The sequence below is a fragment of the Anarhichas minor genome, unplaced genomic scaffold (genome assembly GCF_050575085.1).
Source record: "Anarhichas minor isolate MPS153535 unplaced genomic scaffold, ASM5057508v1 ptg000028l, whole genome shotgun sequence".
NCBI lineage: Eukaryota > Metazoa > Chordata > Actinopteri > Perciformes > Anarhichadidae > Anarhichas > Anarhichas minor.
In genome coordinates, this window is record NW_027466474.1 from 1,759,171 (window position 1) to 1,774,864 (window position 15,694).

At 39.8% G+C, this 15,694-nt stretch overlaps 1 protein-coding gene across 1 annotated transcript; it reads left to right on the forward strand.

The window, feature by feature from the left end:
• The first annotated feature begins 4,751 nt into the window (after nt 1–4,751).
• cxcl14 (chemokine (C-X-C motif) ligand 14) lies at nt 4,752–14,104 on the forward strand. The gene is made up of 5 exons (XM_076103570.1): nt 4,752–4,771; nt 7,048–7,115; nt 8,676–8,781; nt 12,952–13,065; nt 14,089–14,104. The coding sequence occupies exons 2-5, from the start codon at nt 7,052–7,054 to the stop codon at nt 14,102–14,104; spliced, it is 300 nt and encodes a 99-aa protein (XP_075959685.1). The 5' UTR covers nt 4,752–4,771; nt 7,048–7,051.
• The last annotated feature ends 1,590 nt before the right edge of the window (nt 14,105–15,694 follow it).

Consider the following 15,694-nt stretch of genomic DNA (forward strand, 5'->3'; position numbering starts at 1 on the left):
CACTATGACAGTGTGTGCGTAGAAGCTGTCCTTGGATGAAAATGCTACTTCACACCTGCTTACTGAGTTATGAAAATTGACCAACACACACAAACGCATTGACTTGAAGAGTTGTCCCTGAGACTGACGGTCACAGCAAGGTATGTAGATCATCTTGAGTAACTGGGTCATTATTTCCGGAAAGACACATTGCTGTTGAGTTTTTAAAATTTGTTATCTAAAAAACTCATCTATTGAAGGCAGACATCTCTATGGCCATTTTCTCCAAAACTAGGCAGCTCACACCAAAACAATCTAGATTGATATAATAGCACTACTGGTAAGAGGAAGCTTTGGAGTGAACTGCAGGTTGCTGTTCCTACTGACCGGTTAGGGTAAAAACTAAATTACAATAAATAAATACTGTAGTGTCTTGATGCCACTGGGGAGCACTTTGAGTATTGTTATACAAGTTTGGATTAAAGATAATGAAATAGCAAACCATTTCAATAACCATTTCAATAACCATGGCATGCAGCTGTCCTCATTTAGTTCTCTTCCCACTGTACTATTTTTTTCCGTGCTCCATTAGCTGTGTCCAGCGTAACCTAGATGTGAACTGAGCAGTTTTTAGAGTATGGCCTTAATACGGTGCAAAAACATTGCATAACTTCAACATAAGCAAAGATCAATGTCATAAAATACCTCAAAATAGGACACGTCCTGGGACTGAAACATATGCTGCTCTCACTGTGAATTAGATGATGGTTTGGTTGGTTTTTCCTGTTGACCTAACATCCCTGTCATCAGGGACCTTTATAGGCATTGACACACTTACATGCGTGCAGTAGTGGAGTGTGGAAAGGTTTCTTTGATGTTTAAATGGCTGTTAACTGGATTTGCCATCATCTATACAGGCAGTTTAATCTTTAAAGGAATACTTAGACATTGCGGTAAAAACACTTATTTACCTACATGTTAGATGGCGTTCTTTGTACAGATTTAACAAACAAGATATAAAGTGTTTTTTACTGAGATTTAGAGGTGCTTTTGTACAGAGCCAGGCTAGCTGTTTCCCCCTGTTTTCAGTCTTTATGCTAAGCTAAGCTAACCGGCTCCTGGTTGTACCCTCATGTTTAATTGACAGACATTAGAGTGGTATCGATCTTCTCATCTAACTCTCTGCAAATAAATGAATAAGCATATTTTCCCAAAATGGCAAACCATTTCTTTCATTGATATTGATTACTTATTCAAGTCAAGTCTTTACTTTAGATTTCTGCACTTTTTTTTAAAAAAAAATCCAGTTTTACACCTTATTTTCCATCCACTCTGTTATAATATCTCACCACGGTGAACTTTCATGTACCTCCAACTCTGTGGACGGTATGTGGACTCACATACTTTTCTACAGAGATACACAGCATGTCAAAACAGATCGACAGTGAGAGTCTCTGCTGAGCAATAATGGCATGTCTGTTTATGTGCTAACTGATGTTGATATGAGGGATTTCAAGTAGGAATCGTACACACACACAAACATGTATCTCCATTTCTGTAAAACTATTTACTGTCTAGAGACTCTGTTTAATTTATTGAGAAATGTCTCTTCTGGAAGCCATGCAAATCTAAACAAGCTACAACTGCTGGTATGTTTGTCTTGTCTGTTCTTTTCATGTCCCAGCAGGTCATTTTATGTCACTGCACAAGTGTAGCCAGGGTATAATATTCACTCAGGCTCAGGGCTGTATAAGGAAGGATTGTCTCTTTCAGTTTGAGCATTATTTCAACAAAATTATTATATTTTGAAAGTATCTATGATGTTTGTTACATATATAAACCAGGGCTTTATTCTCAGGCCTCACAGATAGTTATTGTAGTTTTTTGCCCGTATAAAAGCAATAAAACATATTTCCTCAAAAGACTTCACGAGAAATGGCAATGAGTCAACCCCGTCCTGCCACTTCTATTTAGCCTGATGGCTGCAAACTTATGAAAACAACACGTGTGAACATGACATATTAAACAGAAATTAGATCTCTGCCCGGGGCAGTAAGCCTCTCCCTCCACCCCACCTCAGTCACCTGAGAGGAATTATGCTCTCTCACACTTGTCTCTCTGCCTGTACACACCTTTTTGCATACCTGTCTGTCCGCTGGCTGCTCAGCTGCTCGCACACACGTAAACACACATTTTATCAACCATAGAATCATATCATATATTCTGGTTTCAATGGTTGATTTATTCCTTCTGGAATAAACTGCTGCAGGAAAACGGTAAAACATAGCTGCTGCTTAGCATCCCATCTTTTGCAATTAGCAGGTACCTCCCAGCATCTGCACACCTGTCTGTGTCTGTATGAATTGTCCCTACATGCCTGCATTACCTTAATGCGTAGAGAGCATAATATACTGCAACTACCTTCAGCATCTGCCTACCTGTCTGTCTGCCAGCTGACCTGTCTGCATGCAAAACTCAAAGTTGTCTTTCTCTCACTGTCTTTATGTCTGTGGACTGCTGGAGGGAACAGAGGCAGCTAAAGGAAACATGCAAATAAACAGAATGCAAAGTAGAACTCTACGATAGATAGTGAGCGTTGACCTGACGCTAATTTGCCAAAATATATGTAACGAAACAATGAAAGTCTTATTCGTTTCCATGGTGTAATACACATGTGTTAGGCTTCATTTCCACCTATTCAAAGTCAGTCAAATAAGGGTTTTATTCATCTGTACTACCACGTACACACAGGTTTATAAAATGGTACGTGTGATGAGTCTTTGTTTGCTACGATCACTTCCTGACACCCACTCCTCTAATCTTAACCCCCGAACTTCCCCGAAGTGAGGATTAACTACAATTACCCGACTTCAAAAGACAGTCCGTCACACAGTGGACAGACAGTAATAACAGGTCTCTACTGCCTGAGGTCCAGACCTCGACCTCAGACAGAGTAAATCCAGCTTTAATGAGAACAGGCAGGAATTCATGTTTAGAGATTTTGAATTGGAATGTCCGCTCTACTTCTGTTGTATTTCTACGGTAGACATCATTGTTAATCTCTCCTTTCAAAGCAAGGATGTAGGTTTTCCATCTTTCCTCAAACCAACCACAGATTTGTTTCAATCAAGATTGAAATTTAACATTTTACATCAAGAGGTATCACAATGTTCAAAAGATGGATGTCTCATTTCTTGTGTGCCACCAAGATTTACAAGAAATCCGAAGAAATCTGTTGGATTCTTTTGTGTCCCAAAGGAAGCATGCGCTTGGGGTCATGAAGGTCAGTGTTTTAACAGCATCTCTATCATACAAGCTGCCGTCATGTCACGCTGATATGTTAACAGTAATTATTCAAACATATCACACTTCATTTGGAGGCAACATTGAGCTGCTTTGAGGCAGTAGCATACAAATAGTTTATGCATTGATGATGTTATAATCACCCTGCAGAGATTTTGTGTTTTATTTACAGACTGCGGCCTGTATTTAGATATAGACACTCAGGCTGCCAACACACATCACTCATAAATATACTCTCTGTCTCTTCTCACTTCTGCAACAAGTCACTCCAAAGTAAACAGCCCCACCACACTTCACACACCCACTGCCATGTTTGACTTTTGGGGTAAACTGTACTATTTCCCTGTGAATTAGGTCTGCACTTGTGCCACAGCCAAGTCCACTAAAAGCCATTACACTCGGTGCAAGTTAGACCGCCGAGACAAATGGAGCCCAGGTTTGTGTAACCAGACGCAGTCCTTCTCTATGTGATGAATTCAGTCACGTTGAAAGAATAGGAGAGGTGGCCAGAGGGGCTGGCAGCGTAGCCGAAGTATTCTGACAGCCACTACCACAAAACAGCTGTCCCACTTGATCAAGTAAAGGAAAAATCTTTTTACACTGCAAAATGTCAGAATATGTGGTGTTTATTGCCTCTTCTGAAATTCATAGTGATGCGTCAGGCTGGAGAAAGGATTTGATATTAGGTTTTCTATTATTTTGTTTTACCACTAAATTAAAAACAGTCGTTAATATTTGCTGTTTTATAGGAAACAAAAACTTGATACAGTGGGTCTTTGGGATTATTGAAACAATCCGTTATGGATTCTATTGGCAATGAGTTTAGACGAATTTGATGCATGCCTCGTTTCGTGGAACAAGAAATATGCATTCATAACTCGATTTTCTCCCATTTTGAACTGCTGACCACTCTGCAGCATCTCTTATGGTCTCTGCTTCATCTGAAGAGTTTATTTTAAGTAAAACGGAAGTACTTTAAGGCCAGGGGCGTCGCTAGGCTGAAGCCCCCCTAAAATGTTCTTCAGCCCCCCCAAATAATTTTTTTTTTTTTTTTTTGGTGATGCCATTAAATTAAACTATTGATTCTCACATGCGCGCAAACATGCCACTCCCCTTGGGGCTAAGCCCCCCCTGTCTTTGAATCCTAGAAACGCCCCTGTTTAAGGCAGTGATTCAGTTACCGGGCAGTACGTGGAAAAAATCTGGAGCAGCTCAGCTAATTTTAAAAAACTATGAAATTATAACTGAAAAAAATAAATAAATAGCCATTTATCTATGTTTAGGAGGAAAATGAAAACTCAAATGAAGTTACAATTGGAGGGATGCTGATCTGTAGAACATTAGGAACATAATGGACTGGTGTGGATGAAGGAGTGCTTGTCTTTATCTGATGGAGCTGTGAAGGAACATCGGAAATGAAAAAAACTGCCTTAGGGCTTTCCAAATTTGATTACCAATTATTTGTAAGGGAAATTGTCTCCAGCCTCCTTGTAACATCTGCTTAAAATATTGATACAAATATCCTATTATGTTGATAGAAATAAACTTAGAACTAAAAGCAACTGTTCCGATATTTTCAATGTTCACAATGATGTTTCAGTTAGGGATCATGAAATAGAACTTTCTCTCAACCAGCAGCGTCTTTGGCTGATCAAAAATGACAGATGATGTGATTTTCATCGACATTTCAAGACAGATTCTTTTTGGCCAAAATCATCTGCAATCTATTTATTTAACTTCAATTTCTTTCTTCCCTTTGGTCTTCGGTGAAGCTGAAGTGATCTAATGGATCCAGACAACACATGTCCGACTGATTATCAGTCACTTCAGCTGAAGACCGGAACAGACAGCTCACCGATGTCTTTTATCCTGAGATCAAAATGACTCGGGATGGATTCTCACAGCATCGGTGTCCTGCAGGGGCCGCGTATACATCTTAATCCGTCACAGTTTGCTCTAAATGATAGCTGCCGTCATGTCTGTCTTTTACTGGATAACCAGAGGACCCAAGGAAGGATTGGCAAAGGTTCCTTGTTGCTGTTTAAAGCAAGATGCTGAATTCAAGATGGATTCTCAGTTGATTTGCTCCCTTCTCAGGCTGCACATAGTCTGCAAATTAGGCAGCGGTTTTAAAGATGTACATGCTTGTACTTATGTACGTACACACTCACAACTATGTAGGCATGAACAAACTGTACACACACACACACACAACGGTCCATGGTGCAGACAGACATTTCATGGCCGCTGGTTTGAGTGATGACAGCAGCTGATTGCATCAGTGTTGAGGGCAGGGAGCTGAACACACTCACACACACATAGAGAGAAGGCACACAAACACAAACACACACACACACACACAAATCCTTCATGATGCCGGACGGTGATGAATCCGGTTTAATCCTGTGGTCAGAGCGTCCCAGGTGGGTGGGGTCAGACCCTCTTCTCAGGGCTATCTCTTACAGGCCAATGGTTCAGCCTGATGGCATCCCCAGATACAATGGCGGCATTTATTCATGTTCACAATATAAAATGTATTACCAAAGTCTGGCCTCGGGACCCATATCTGCGTCACAGCAGATTTTATTAGGGTTGCCAAATAAATTTGCAGAATTTCTTCCATAATCTGTTATTTTTGATTTGTATCTGCAGTACACCTTTGAGCCACACGAGGAAGCCTGAATGTCCGTATTGATCTGATATGTATAGCCTAAATGTAACATTAAATCTAATAGGAAAGGCTAGCTTAGATTCTGTTTGTTTTACTGAGAAGAGAAAATGAAAATAATCTGTTAACTCCACCTAAATGTATTATTTGACCTGTGTATATGTTTTCAATAACACATGCATTAAACAAAGTTGTCTCTTCGAAACGGCTGGTTACTTGGTTCTTATGTATTCAGGATTATGAGATGATGTAGAAATGGTAGTAAAAAGGACCGGGAATGTTCATCCCTCCACTTATAAAAGTTGCCTGTAAATAACTCAGCAGAGGAAACTACACTCTGCTACACAATGTGGCGTTCTTTGCTTCTTTTTTGTTATTAGTTTTAATATTTTAGGACACTGCAGAGTGTATTATCTCACCAGAGGCAACAAAAAAAGAACTTATATGTGTTTACGTCGTTGTCACGTTCAAACGGTCTGCGCTCGTTGCCAATCGCCTCAGTGTGACGTTAATAGCTGCTTCTGTCAGTTATGATCAGGACAGAAGCTGAACGGTTACAGAGGGAGTTCAACCAACACCGTCCATCAAATCAGACGTCCTTCCACCCTCGTTTTTGGTAAACAAAATGTGTGTTATTTAGTTATTTTCGCTCCCTCCCTCCCTCCCTCCCTTTCCATGTTCTCCACTTCTCCCTCTCAGGCCACAAGTGTTTGATTCGCTGTGTGGCCGCGCATATAAATGAGAAGAAGACAGCGGGCTGCTTTTAAAAGAGCTGCTGCCTGCCTCTCTACAGAGAGAGAGAGAGAGAGAGAGAGAGAGAGAGAGAGAGAGAGAGACGAGTTTGGAGATCGGAGGTTCATCCAAGCGCCTCAGACGCACAGACGGAGTTGCACAATCAGCGCTCCAAAAGGAAAAAAACAGAAGCAGAAACCCCTCAGCAGCTCCTTCAGCTCTGACATCCAAACAGTCACTGCAAGTGGATTTTATCTGCACCTCGAAAGACTTGTGTTGATTTTTCCCCCGTGTGTTTTCGAGAGTTCGGATTTTTCTGGAGCTTGTTTTTTTTTAAAAAACATATATTTTTGTTTTACTTGTGAAAACATGCATCGGTGCACAGCGGTGCTACTTTTGTTAGTGGTGGCCTTGCACGTCCTGAGCACAGAAGGTAAACTAAAAATGCTTTTTTTTTGTATTCTTTCCTTTTTGAGTTGAAGTTTGTAATCTGTACTGTGTTTGCGTTGAAGTAATGTTGATGTGACTGAAAAACAAACAACAGCTGGAGTCGTATATGACGCCTGCTTTGCTTTGTTTCATGTGTGCATGAATGGAATTAAGCTGTTTTCCCGTCAAGTGTTTGTGAGTAAAGTTGATGCCAACTCGAATTTGCAGCGCAGGTTGTGAAAACAACAGCTTAGTGAAAGTGCCTCAGTGGTGTGTTTGCTTGCATAAATGGTCACAAAATAACTATGTTGACATTATGCCACCTGCTTCAACTCAGCACTTTGTTATTTGCTTTATTTGATATATAAACACTGAGAACATTGAGAAGAGGGGTTGAGGAATGCCATTGTTATGAAAAACAGATTTCAATGAAAATGTTTTGATCAAAAAACACCCTTCAAAACTTCAATAGAATCGATTTATAACTTATATATCTGCAAATGACTTTTAAGGAAAGACCGTGTATTGTTAGTCAGCTCTTTGAAAAGCACATATTGTGTGAATGTCCTCGCATGCTGTTGCATCATAGTTTGGTGCAAAAAGAGGAGAAACCAATAGCTTGCAAACAATCAACTTACACTTTCAAAGTCACTTCAATTTTTAGTTTTATTATCGTCATCACCTAGATGACAGGATATACATGAGTAATCAGGTGCATGTCTTTAGGAAGTAGACCCTCTATAGACTGAAGCCATTTACGCCCATTAAAAACCCCATTACACAGCATGGATACATCGAGCTCAGTGTTGGGAGCTGTTGTTGTCCAGTGTGTCTGTGCTGGCTCCAGTGTGGAGCTCGAGACAGATTTAATGGCCGGCGGTGAGGACAGAAAGCAGGTGATGGATGAAGGAAACCTTGGACCATCCAGGTCATCACCTCCTATAACAAATATACAACCCAGCAGAACTCCTCTGTCATTATTCTGCAGCATAAAGTCACAACAACTAGAAAACTGGACCTCCAGAAGATGTTGGACTGAATCAAATATTTTGTGACTGCACGTTTCGCCTCCGTTAAAGCTCTTAATGTGTAGAAATTAATGAATAGAAAAGCAGCATCAAATCTGGGGTTTCTGTTGAAGCCAGAGGTTCTTTCTGCCTAACTTGAATCCATTCAGTGTGAATTCATAAATCCTCTGAGCTGCATTGGATAACATAGCAAATCAGTTCATATGCTGACTTGCACCGAACAGTAGTTTCTGAAATAACACACAATTTATGCCAAAAGTATATTAAATAACATGTTTATATGTGACTTCATCTATAATTTAAACTAATTAAGCCTTTATTATTGGCTCTGGTTGTCAGTGTGTGATATAAAGATAAACCGAGGGGCTGATTCAGAGCTGACAAATCACAAAAACATCACTTTTCTATCACTTCAATGTCACTGTGACTAACTTTAATAATCTGCCACACAATCAGTCTCCATTAAATCCCGCAGCATTACAAGTTCATTGAGTTACGTGTTGTCTGACACACCTGTGTGTTTGGTTTCTCGACAGCCTACAAGTGCAGGTGCACCAGAAAAGGACCAAAGATCAGATACAAGGATGTGCAGAAGCTGGAGATCAAACCCAAACATCCGCTCTGCCAAGAGAAGATGATATTGTGAGTGAGACTTTTATTCCCTTTCTTTCTGCTAGGTCTCTTTATTGTTTGTCTTGTCCGTCTCTGCCCTTTCCTTGCTGACCTTCTACCTCTTCTTCCTCTCCTGCATTGTCTTTTCTGTCTTTTCCCCCTCTTTCCTCTTTATCCTTCTCATCCGTCTTTTCCTTTATACCCTTGACCTTTTCCCACCAATCTCTTTTCATATACCTGTTTCTCTTTATTTTATACCTGTGCTGGTATGCACCACACGTCATGATATAACCGTATTTGTACCTGCCTGACACGCGGATAAACTCCACAGCCGCGACTTCGCCACGACCATAAAAATATTTGGCAGTCGTAGAGGGATAATCAAAACATCCTGTCGTCTTTTGCTTAAAGCACTTTGGAGGATTTACAGTGTGATGGTTAACTGATGGCACCCCGAAAGTCAGGAGCGAGGAATTATTTATTAGTTGGAAAGGTGGGGAGAAAAGAAACACAACTTTCCAGAAGTTTCTACATGACTATCTAAGGAAGGCTCAAGCTTCATTTCCAGACAATTATCACACAGTTAAGATCCTGTCACTGATTATCTCAAAAGTTCTACTTTTCTGGTGGATTATTGCATCTCAAACCGCTGTGTCACACACAGTTTGCTGGAATGCAGCATGATAACTAGGCCTCTTCTTCCAGAGGGGTCCGAACACACTCAGAGTGTCCTGTGGCGCTCGGATAGAAAACTTTGAATAAATAAACTTTAACATATAGCCTACAGTGTGTATAATATCTTTGTTTTCACTATGATCTTAGGTCAACTCCTGGGGATGAAGTTTCATACGTTGCCAGAAATATGAGCCGTGATTTCCGTGTGGAATTCATTTGAAGTTTCATGTCAAAGCGACATGAAGGGACAACAGATTGGGATGTTATGTCAGCCTCCCCAGAGTCCGTTTTTGGCTCAAGGCACAAACTGTGCTGCCACCTGCTGGCAAATTACAATTTTACACTGAGAACACTGAAAAAACGGATCATGTGGATGTGACATAATGGCATGAATGTGTTTCCTTTAGGGACAAAAATACAAGTCAGTACAATGTAGGTCACTATGTTTTATAGTTAAGGCATTGTTCGAGGTTAAGGTTAGGTACATGGTGGATTATGAGGTTTAAATAAGTCTCCAGGTAATGAATGTTAGTCAATGTCTCTATAAGAGATCAAAATGTTTTGACTGAACACTGGTTACATTTAAAACCTTTAATTTAAGAATATTTATTGTGCAATTAACTAAACACCAAAACATTGGTGATAATCTGATTGAAGCATCTCCTGTACCTCTTACACCACATAAATTGCTCTTTGTAATAATGGAGTGTACAGATTATAGCAGTCAACTTTTCCTAATGGACATTAGATTAATCATATTACATGGATCCCATAGATTTCAGTATTGTCAATACTGCAGCGATTAGTCTATTACTCTTTTAGTTACTGGATTTTAACAATTTTAGTGACGTATTTATCATTTAAGTCAGTAATGAATGCTTTACAGTTTGCTGGTTTGACCTACTCCACTCTTTATACATACTTTCCAGCTTTAAAGCATTTTAGATTAACTATTTTTGGATTGTGGATTTTAGGCCGTACAAAGCAAACAATTTGAATATGTTGCCGTGGGCTCTGGGAACTTGTAATGTGCGCTTTTCATTATTTTGTCACATTTTGTGGTGAGGTGATCAATTAAAAAGATAATAGACAGAGTTGTTGGAGCCCAGGTACTGTTTTTAAAGTTGATGTTCTATAATGAGCAACTATTATTAAAGCAACCTAACATTAAAGTGACGTAGGTTGGTTAAAAAGGTTGAATTTTGTCAGAATAGGTCAGGAGTCAAGTCACAAGTCTGAATAATGCACAGAAACACTAATAACGTTATAGTGTTTTGCTGTGTGTACAGTATGTATATGTGACTAAAATGATTTTAAAGGACAATAGATGTGTTTTCAAAGACTATGCAGCCCAAAAACAACAACAAAAAAACACACTAGAAGTGCTAGAATTGGTCAACTTCTGCTCCCAGGTCTGTTTTTGTGTGGGTGCGAGTTTCCCGCCGCACAGCCGTTATTTAAGGCTACTCTATTAGCATGAGATGGGGGGCCACCAGCAGCTGGTGCCCAGTGAAAAATGAGCCTTAGCAGGCTCCGGAAAGCCCCAGAAACAAGGAGGGTAAGAGAGAAATGAGCAGAGTCCCCCTCTGGCCTTTGTTGTGGCCGTTTGGCTCACGGCGCTCAGTTTGGCATTCTGGGCTACCACTCCTCAACCACTTACACAAGCTCTGGGCCACACAGTGACCCTGTTTTCTCCTCTTTTCTTTCTCTCCCTTTTCTCTTTCCTTCTCTTTTCCATTCAGGGTTTTTTCCCTACTTGATACTCTCTTTTATATTCCTTTTCACCCTCTTTTCATTCCTATCACTCTTTCTGTATCTTATTGGTGACCCTCTTCATCAGTTTCTCTCGCTGCCTTGATACCACATATATAAACTAGATAAACACTCCGTTACAAGTAAAAGTCATGCATTCAAAAATGTCACCGAAGTAAAAGTACAGCAGCATTATCAGCAAAATGTATTAAAAGTATGCAGAATTTTAGAGAGTCACATTATATTGTGGGATTAGTTTTACTGATTCTAATGATTCATGTTAAAAATCGCATTGCTAATCATAAGTAACTTGTAGCTGTCAAATTAATTCAATAAAATAAAGAAGTACAATATTTCCCCTAAAGTAGTGAAGAAGAAGAATAAAGTAGCAGAATATGGAAATGCTCAGCTGCGGTTCACTTCACGAACATAACTTCCTTTCTTTTTCCTTACATTCTTCTTCTAACTCGCTCAGAGCCTTGCTTATGAAACATTTTGCTAACCACATTAGAGCCGGTCGCTGCCCTGCAGCTGCCCAGGTGAATGATAATGAGGAGGAACCAAAGCTCAAATTTCACCTCCGCTGAGCAGCCACGGATAAACATTCAGGGTGTGTTTATCATTATGGGCTTCGAAGATATGAGTCCTTTGGCGTGCACACATACAAAAGCACTTTAATCTGGTCTCTGTCAAACACACACTCGAAGCTCAGTGCCTCCATAACAAAGCGTGTACAGCTGCCTCTCAATGGCCAAACAAAGTGGCAACTGAAGGAGCAGGAAAGCAGATGCAAAACTCTTTGACCTAAATCTTTATAACTACTGAATGCAGTGTTTTTATTGAGAGTCAAGTCTTTTCTCTCCCAGTCAACTTATTTAGCATTCATGGTTTGGCGAAGCCTTTGAGTGTGTCACTGGATGGAGAGGCCCCATGGCATGCTGGGTGTTTTTTTCCCACATCTCCCTTGTTTAGCCTGAATGTGCCACATGCAGGCAGACTGTCTCTGGCGTCGCCTTAAGCGGAGGGTTACAGACGGACCGATTGATTCAATGAGCCTCGATGTCACATTTTTTAATGGCAGCTCCATAATATTACTCCATTTCCAAGTAACCGGCCTCCCTGTGAAGGCTGATCTTTTTGAACTGCGCGAATGTTATTGAATGCAGGTTCAAATTTGGGGCAAAAACATGTCAAATGTGCTACAAAGTGACCAGTTTCTATTCAAACTACTCACAGTGCCTTTCAGATCGTTTTAAATGCCCCCCAATCAGTATTTTCTCTCCATTCAGCTCCATTGTTATTCGTACAAAAATACATTCACTTTAACTTGGCTCCTGTTGATCTCAACCTTCTCTCAAACTATTGAAGACAACACAGTTGTCTATTTCTCCAAACATATTGTGCAGCCTAAATGAACTATTTTGGTGTCAAATTATTGGTATCGAAATATAAAATAAAACTTTTTTTTCTCTAAATCACTCAACAGTAGCAAGTAATTTGTGGTACCATCGTATTATTAGTGAATATATTGAAAGTTCAGTCGGCTGTCTTGTATTTGTGTTATTTCTGGAGCTGAAAAACTTGTTAATGACTAACATGAAATAACAGCAACTGTCTTTCTGAACCGTACACACTTAAATTGAACTGCCGTGGGAGTGCATACGATTATGAATGTTTGTATTCTTATATTTTGAGAATAACAGGAGATTCTTTTACTTTCTATCATCTCTGTTTGTTTGTTTTTCGTCTCTTCTTCTTTGCTCGTCCTCCCAGTGTGACGATGGAGAACATGGCTCGGTTCAAAGGGCAGGAGTATTGTCTTCATCCCAAACTTCAGAGCACCAAGAATCTGGTCAAATGGTTCCGCATCTGGAAGGACAAGCACAGGTAATAATCAGATAATCGTTTGTTTTACTAGAGTTTTAATTCCTGTTATAATTCCTTATCCTACACCCTATAATTGTGTTATGTTGACCGTCTTTGTGGCTGAGGGGTTAAGATGCATTGTCTTGAAGGTAAGCACAAGATGACGAGAGAAAGCATTTAAAACTTCAGAAGCTGAAGACAAAAGAGTCAATGAGTGTCATTGTTGGACAAATATTGTCATAAATATTGTTGTGGCTGTTCTAGTTAGCTCTAGTCAGCATGTAGTTTGCAAAAATAACCTAATCATGCAAAAAAAATGACTGTGACATCAATAGTTATCATTCAATGCAGCTATAGTCAATATTTACAATGGATCAAATGACTGTGTGTTATGTCCGACTGTGCAGTTCCCCTCAGCTCTGCAGAGCTTTATAGTCTCTTGTTTTTAGAGACTAGCTGGTGAATGTAGTGGAGCATTTATCATCTAAGAGTCAGATATTTCTCTCAGGGGTCGGTAGAGACCACAAACAGAGCCAAAGGGAGAGTAAATAATGGATTTCCATTCATCAGATGACAAGAAACACAACTCAAAATCAATGCTAATCTTGCTCCAAGACAACTGGATGCACAAAAAGGCAAATGTATCAACTTAAAAACATACCAATGTTCACAGCTTGTTTCTGCTGCCCCTATGTGGAGTTTATACAATAAGACACATTTAGTACGACACAACACTAAAAGGCTCATAATCGATGTTAGCATCTGATTCTCTCCTATTCGATTTCTATAACTCTTTCTGCTGTGCCGACCACACACCCTGCCTCAGTTATCACTGATAAAAGTTTGCAGAGGGACTCCGTGGGTTTGCAGGGTGATTAAACGATGTCCTTCCACTTTTATCCACAAGGCTAACAAATGAAATGCAAGAAACTACAGGAAAACACCTGGTGAAGGAGGCTAATGATGCTGGCAGAAGACAAATAAAGGAGTCAATCTTAAGATTAAATCACAAATAAACTAACTCTTCTTTTGTTTCTTCCTCAGGGTGTATGAAGCCTAAAACCTCGGCACATGTGGATCAAGTGAGACAAAAAAAAAAGATGAAAATACCACCTGGACTGTTTTTTGCAAAGTACAAGATGTGATCTGCAAACAAACTGTACTTCTTCCCTCTTCTGCCTGAGATCTGTCGAGCATCTTTAGTTCGTATATATATATATAAGCTGGTGGGCTCGTTCTAGTTACAGTCACTCACCACTCCAGTCTTTACATCTGTAGTTATACTTGTCAAATAGTGGACGAGCGACCACCATCTGTGTTCACGCAGCTGTAGGTTTGTTCAGTTGCTACTTAAAGGGACTTCTCTTTTGCTTTTAGGCTTCTTTCAAAGTCAAGAATGTGTCATTCTGAAGAAACGGGCAAACCTTCCTTTCAACAAAAAAAAAATAAGAAAATACAGTGCGGGTGTTTCAGTTGTTGAGAGTTTCACTAGTCTTTATTCACTATGACGGAGAAGATATTTGTACAATGCCAACATTTAGGAGCTGGTCACCCGTGTTCAAGAGGTTGTAGTCAAAATGTAGCCGTGAAGCTCCTCAATAAATCTGATTCTCTGTATTTGTAGAGGGGCGGTCAGTGAGCGGTTACACATAATACAGAAGTTGCTATTGTTCCGTCAGATAGAGGAGCTCTACCACTGCGTGCGTGTGCGTGTGTGTGTGTGTGTGTGCGTGTGTGTGCGTGTGTGTGTGTACCATATCCGTGCTAGTCATGTGTGTCAAACAAAAACTACTCTGCAGCACCAATTTTGTAAAATATGATCTAATCAACTGGCAGAGTGTAGTGTCAATAGATATTCAAGAATGCCAATAGTTCATTTGTGCCATCCCTGCATACAGTGGATTTTGACCATTGGAGTTCATTAAATACACTAAGAAAGCAAGACTGTCTGCAGTTTACATCAACAAAGGACTATCTTTTATATGCTTTCACTGGTTGAAAAGTTTTGTAGTTCCAATAAATGTGTAATGAAGCAATATCTCATACAAACTGCCGACATGACTGCTGTATTGAGCTACGTATGATAGCATCCTGAAAGGATAAGGCTGGTCGTATTCTAGTTTGTTGTTAATGTAAATATATATCCCATGGAAATATTCAAAATCACTCAGTGCCAAACCCATTCATTCCTATTGGAGACGTACATTAATAAAAACAAGTCAGGAATAAATGCAAAGAGTTCAAAAAAAGGCTGGATAACTTCTAAAACATCTGGGCACTGTAGGTTTTAGCAAACGTCACTCAAACAGAAGTAAATGGTATATTTGTTGGGGACTATATTCAGCTGCGTATGAATACATATTGGGGGCTCTGCTGAGTGGCAACAGATGGTGACTCTAAATAAACTACAGGGACCATGTTTATGATAAGAAAGAAAAGTATCACCAGGTGCAACAGTGAGGCTCATTGATGTGTTTTTTGACAACTTTGGAGATCTGCGCTACAGAGAAATCAGCTAAATCAGGCCTTGGATACAGAAAATACTTGTTAAAAGGATGGACTCATTGTTGGTTTTAATTTTTCTTTTTCATGGGATTTATTGACAATAACAGAAATACATTATCATTTAAAATGGGCTATGAACTGTGTC

What these genes read in the sequence shown, in the direction of transcription:
- cxcl14 (XM_076103570.1), top strand. Translation starts at nt 7,052, where the DNA reads ATGCATCGGTGCACAGCGGTGCTACTTTTGTTAGTGGTGGCCTTGCAC. An exon ending in GCACGTCCTGAGCACAGAAG is followed by an intron (nt 7,116 to 8,675) that starts GTAAACTAAAAA and finishes GTTTCTCGACAG; the next exon opens with CCTACAAGTGCAGGTGCACC. An exon ending in TGCCAAGAGAAGATGATATT is followed by an intron (nt 8,782 to 12,951) that starts GTGAGTGAGACT and finishes TCGTCCTCCCAG; the next exon opens with TGTGACGATGGAGAACATGG.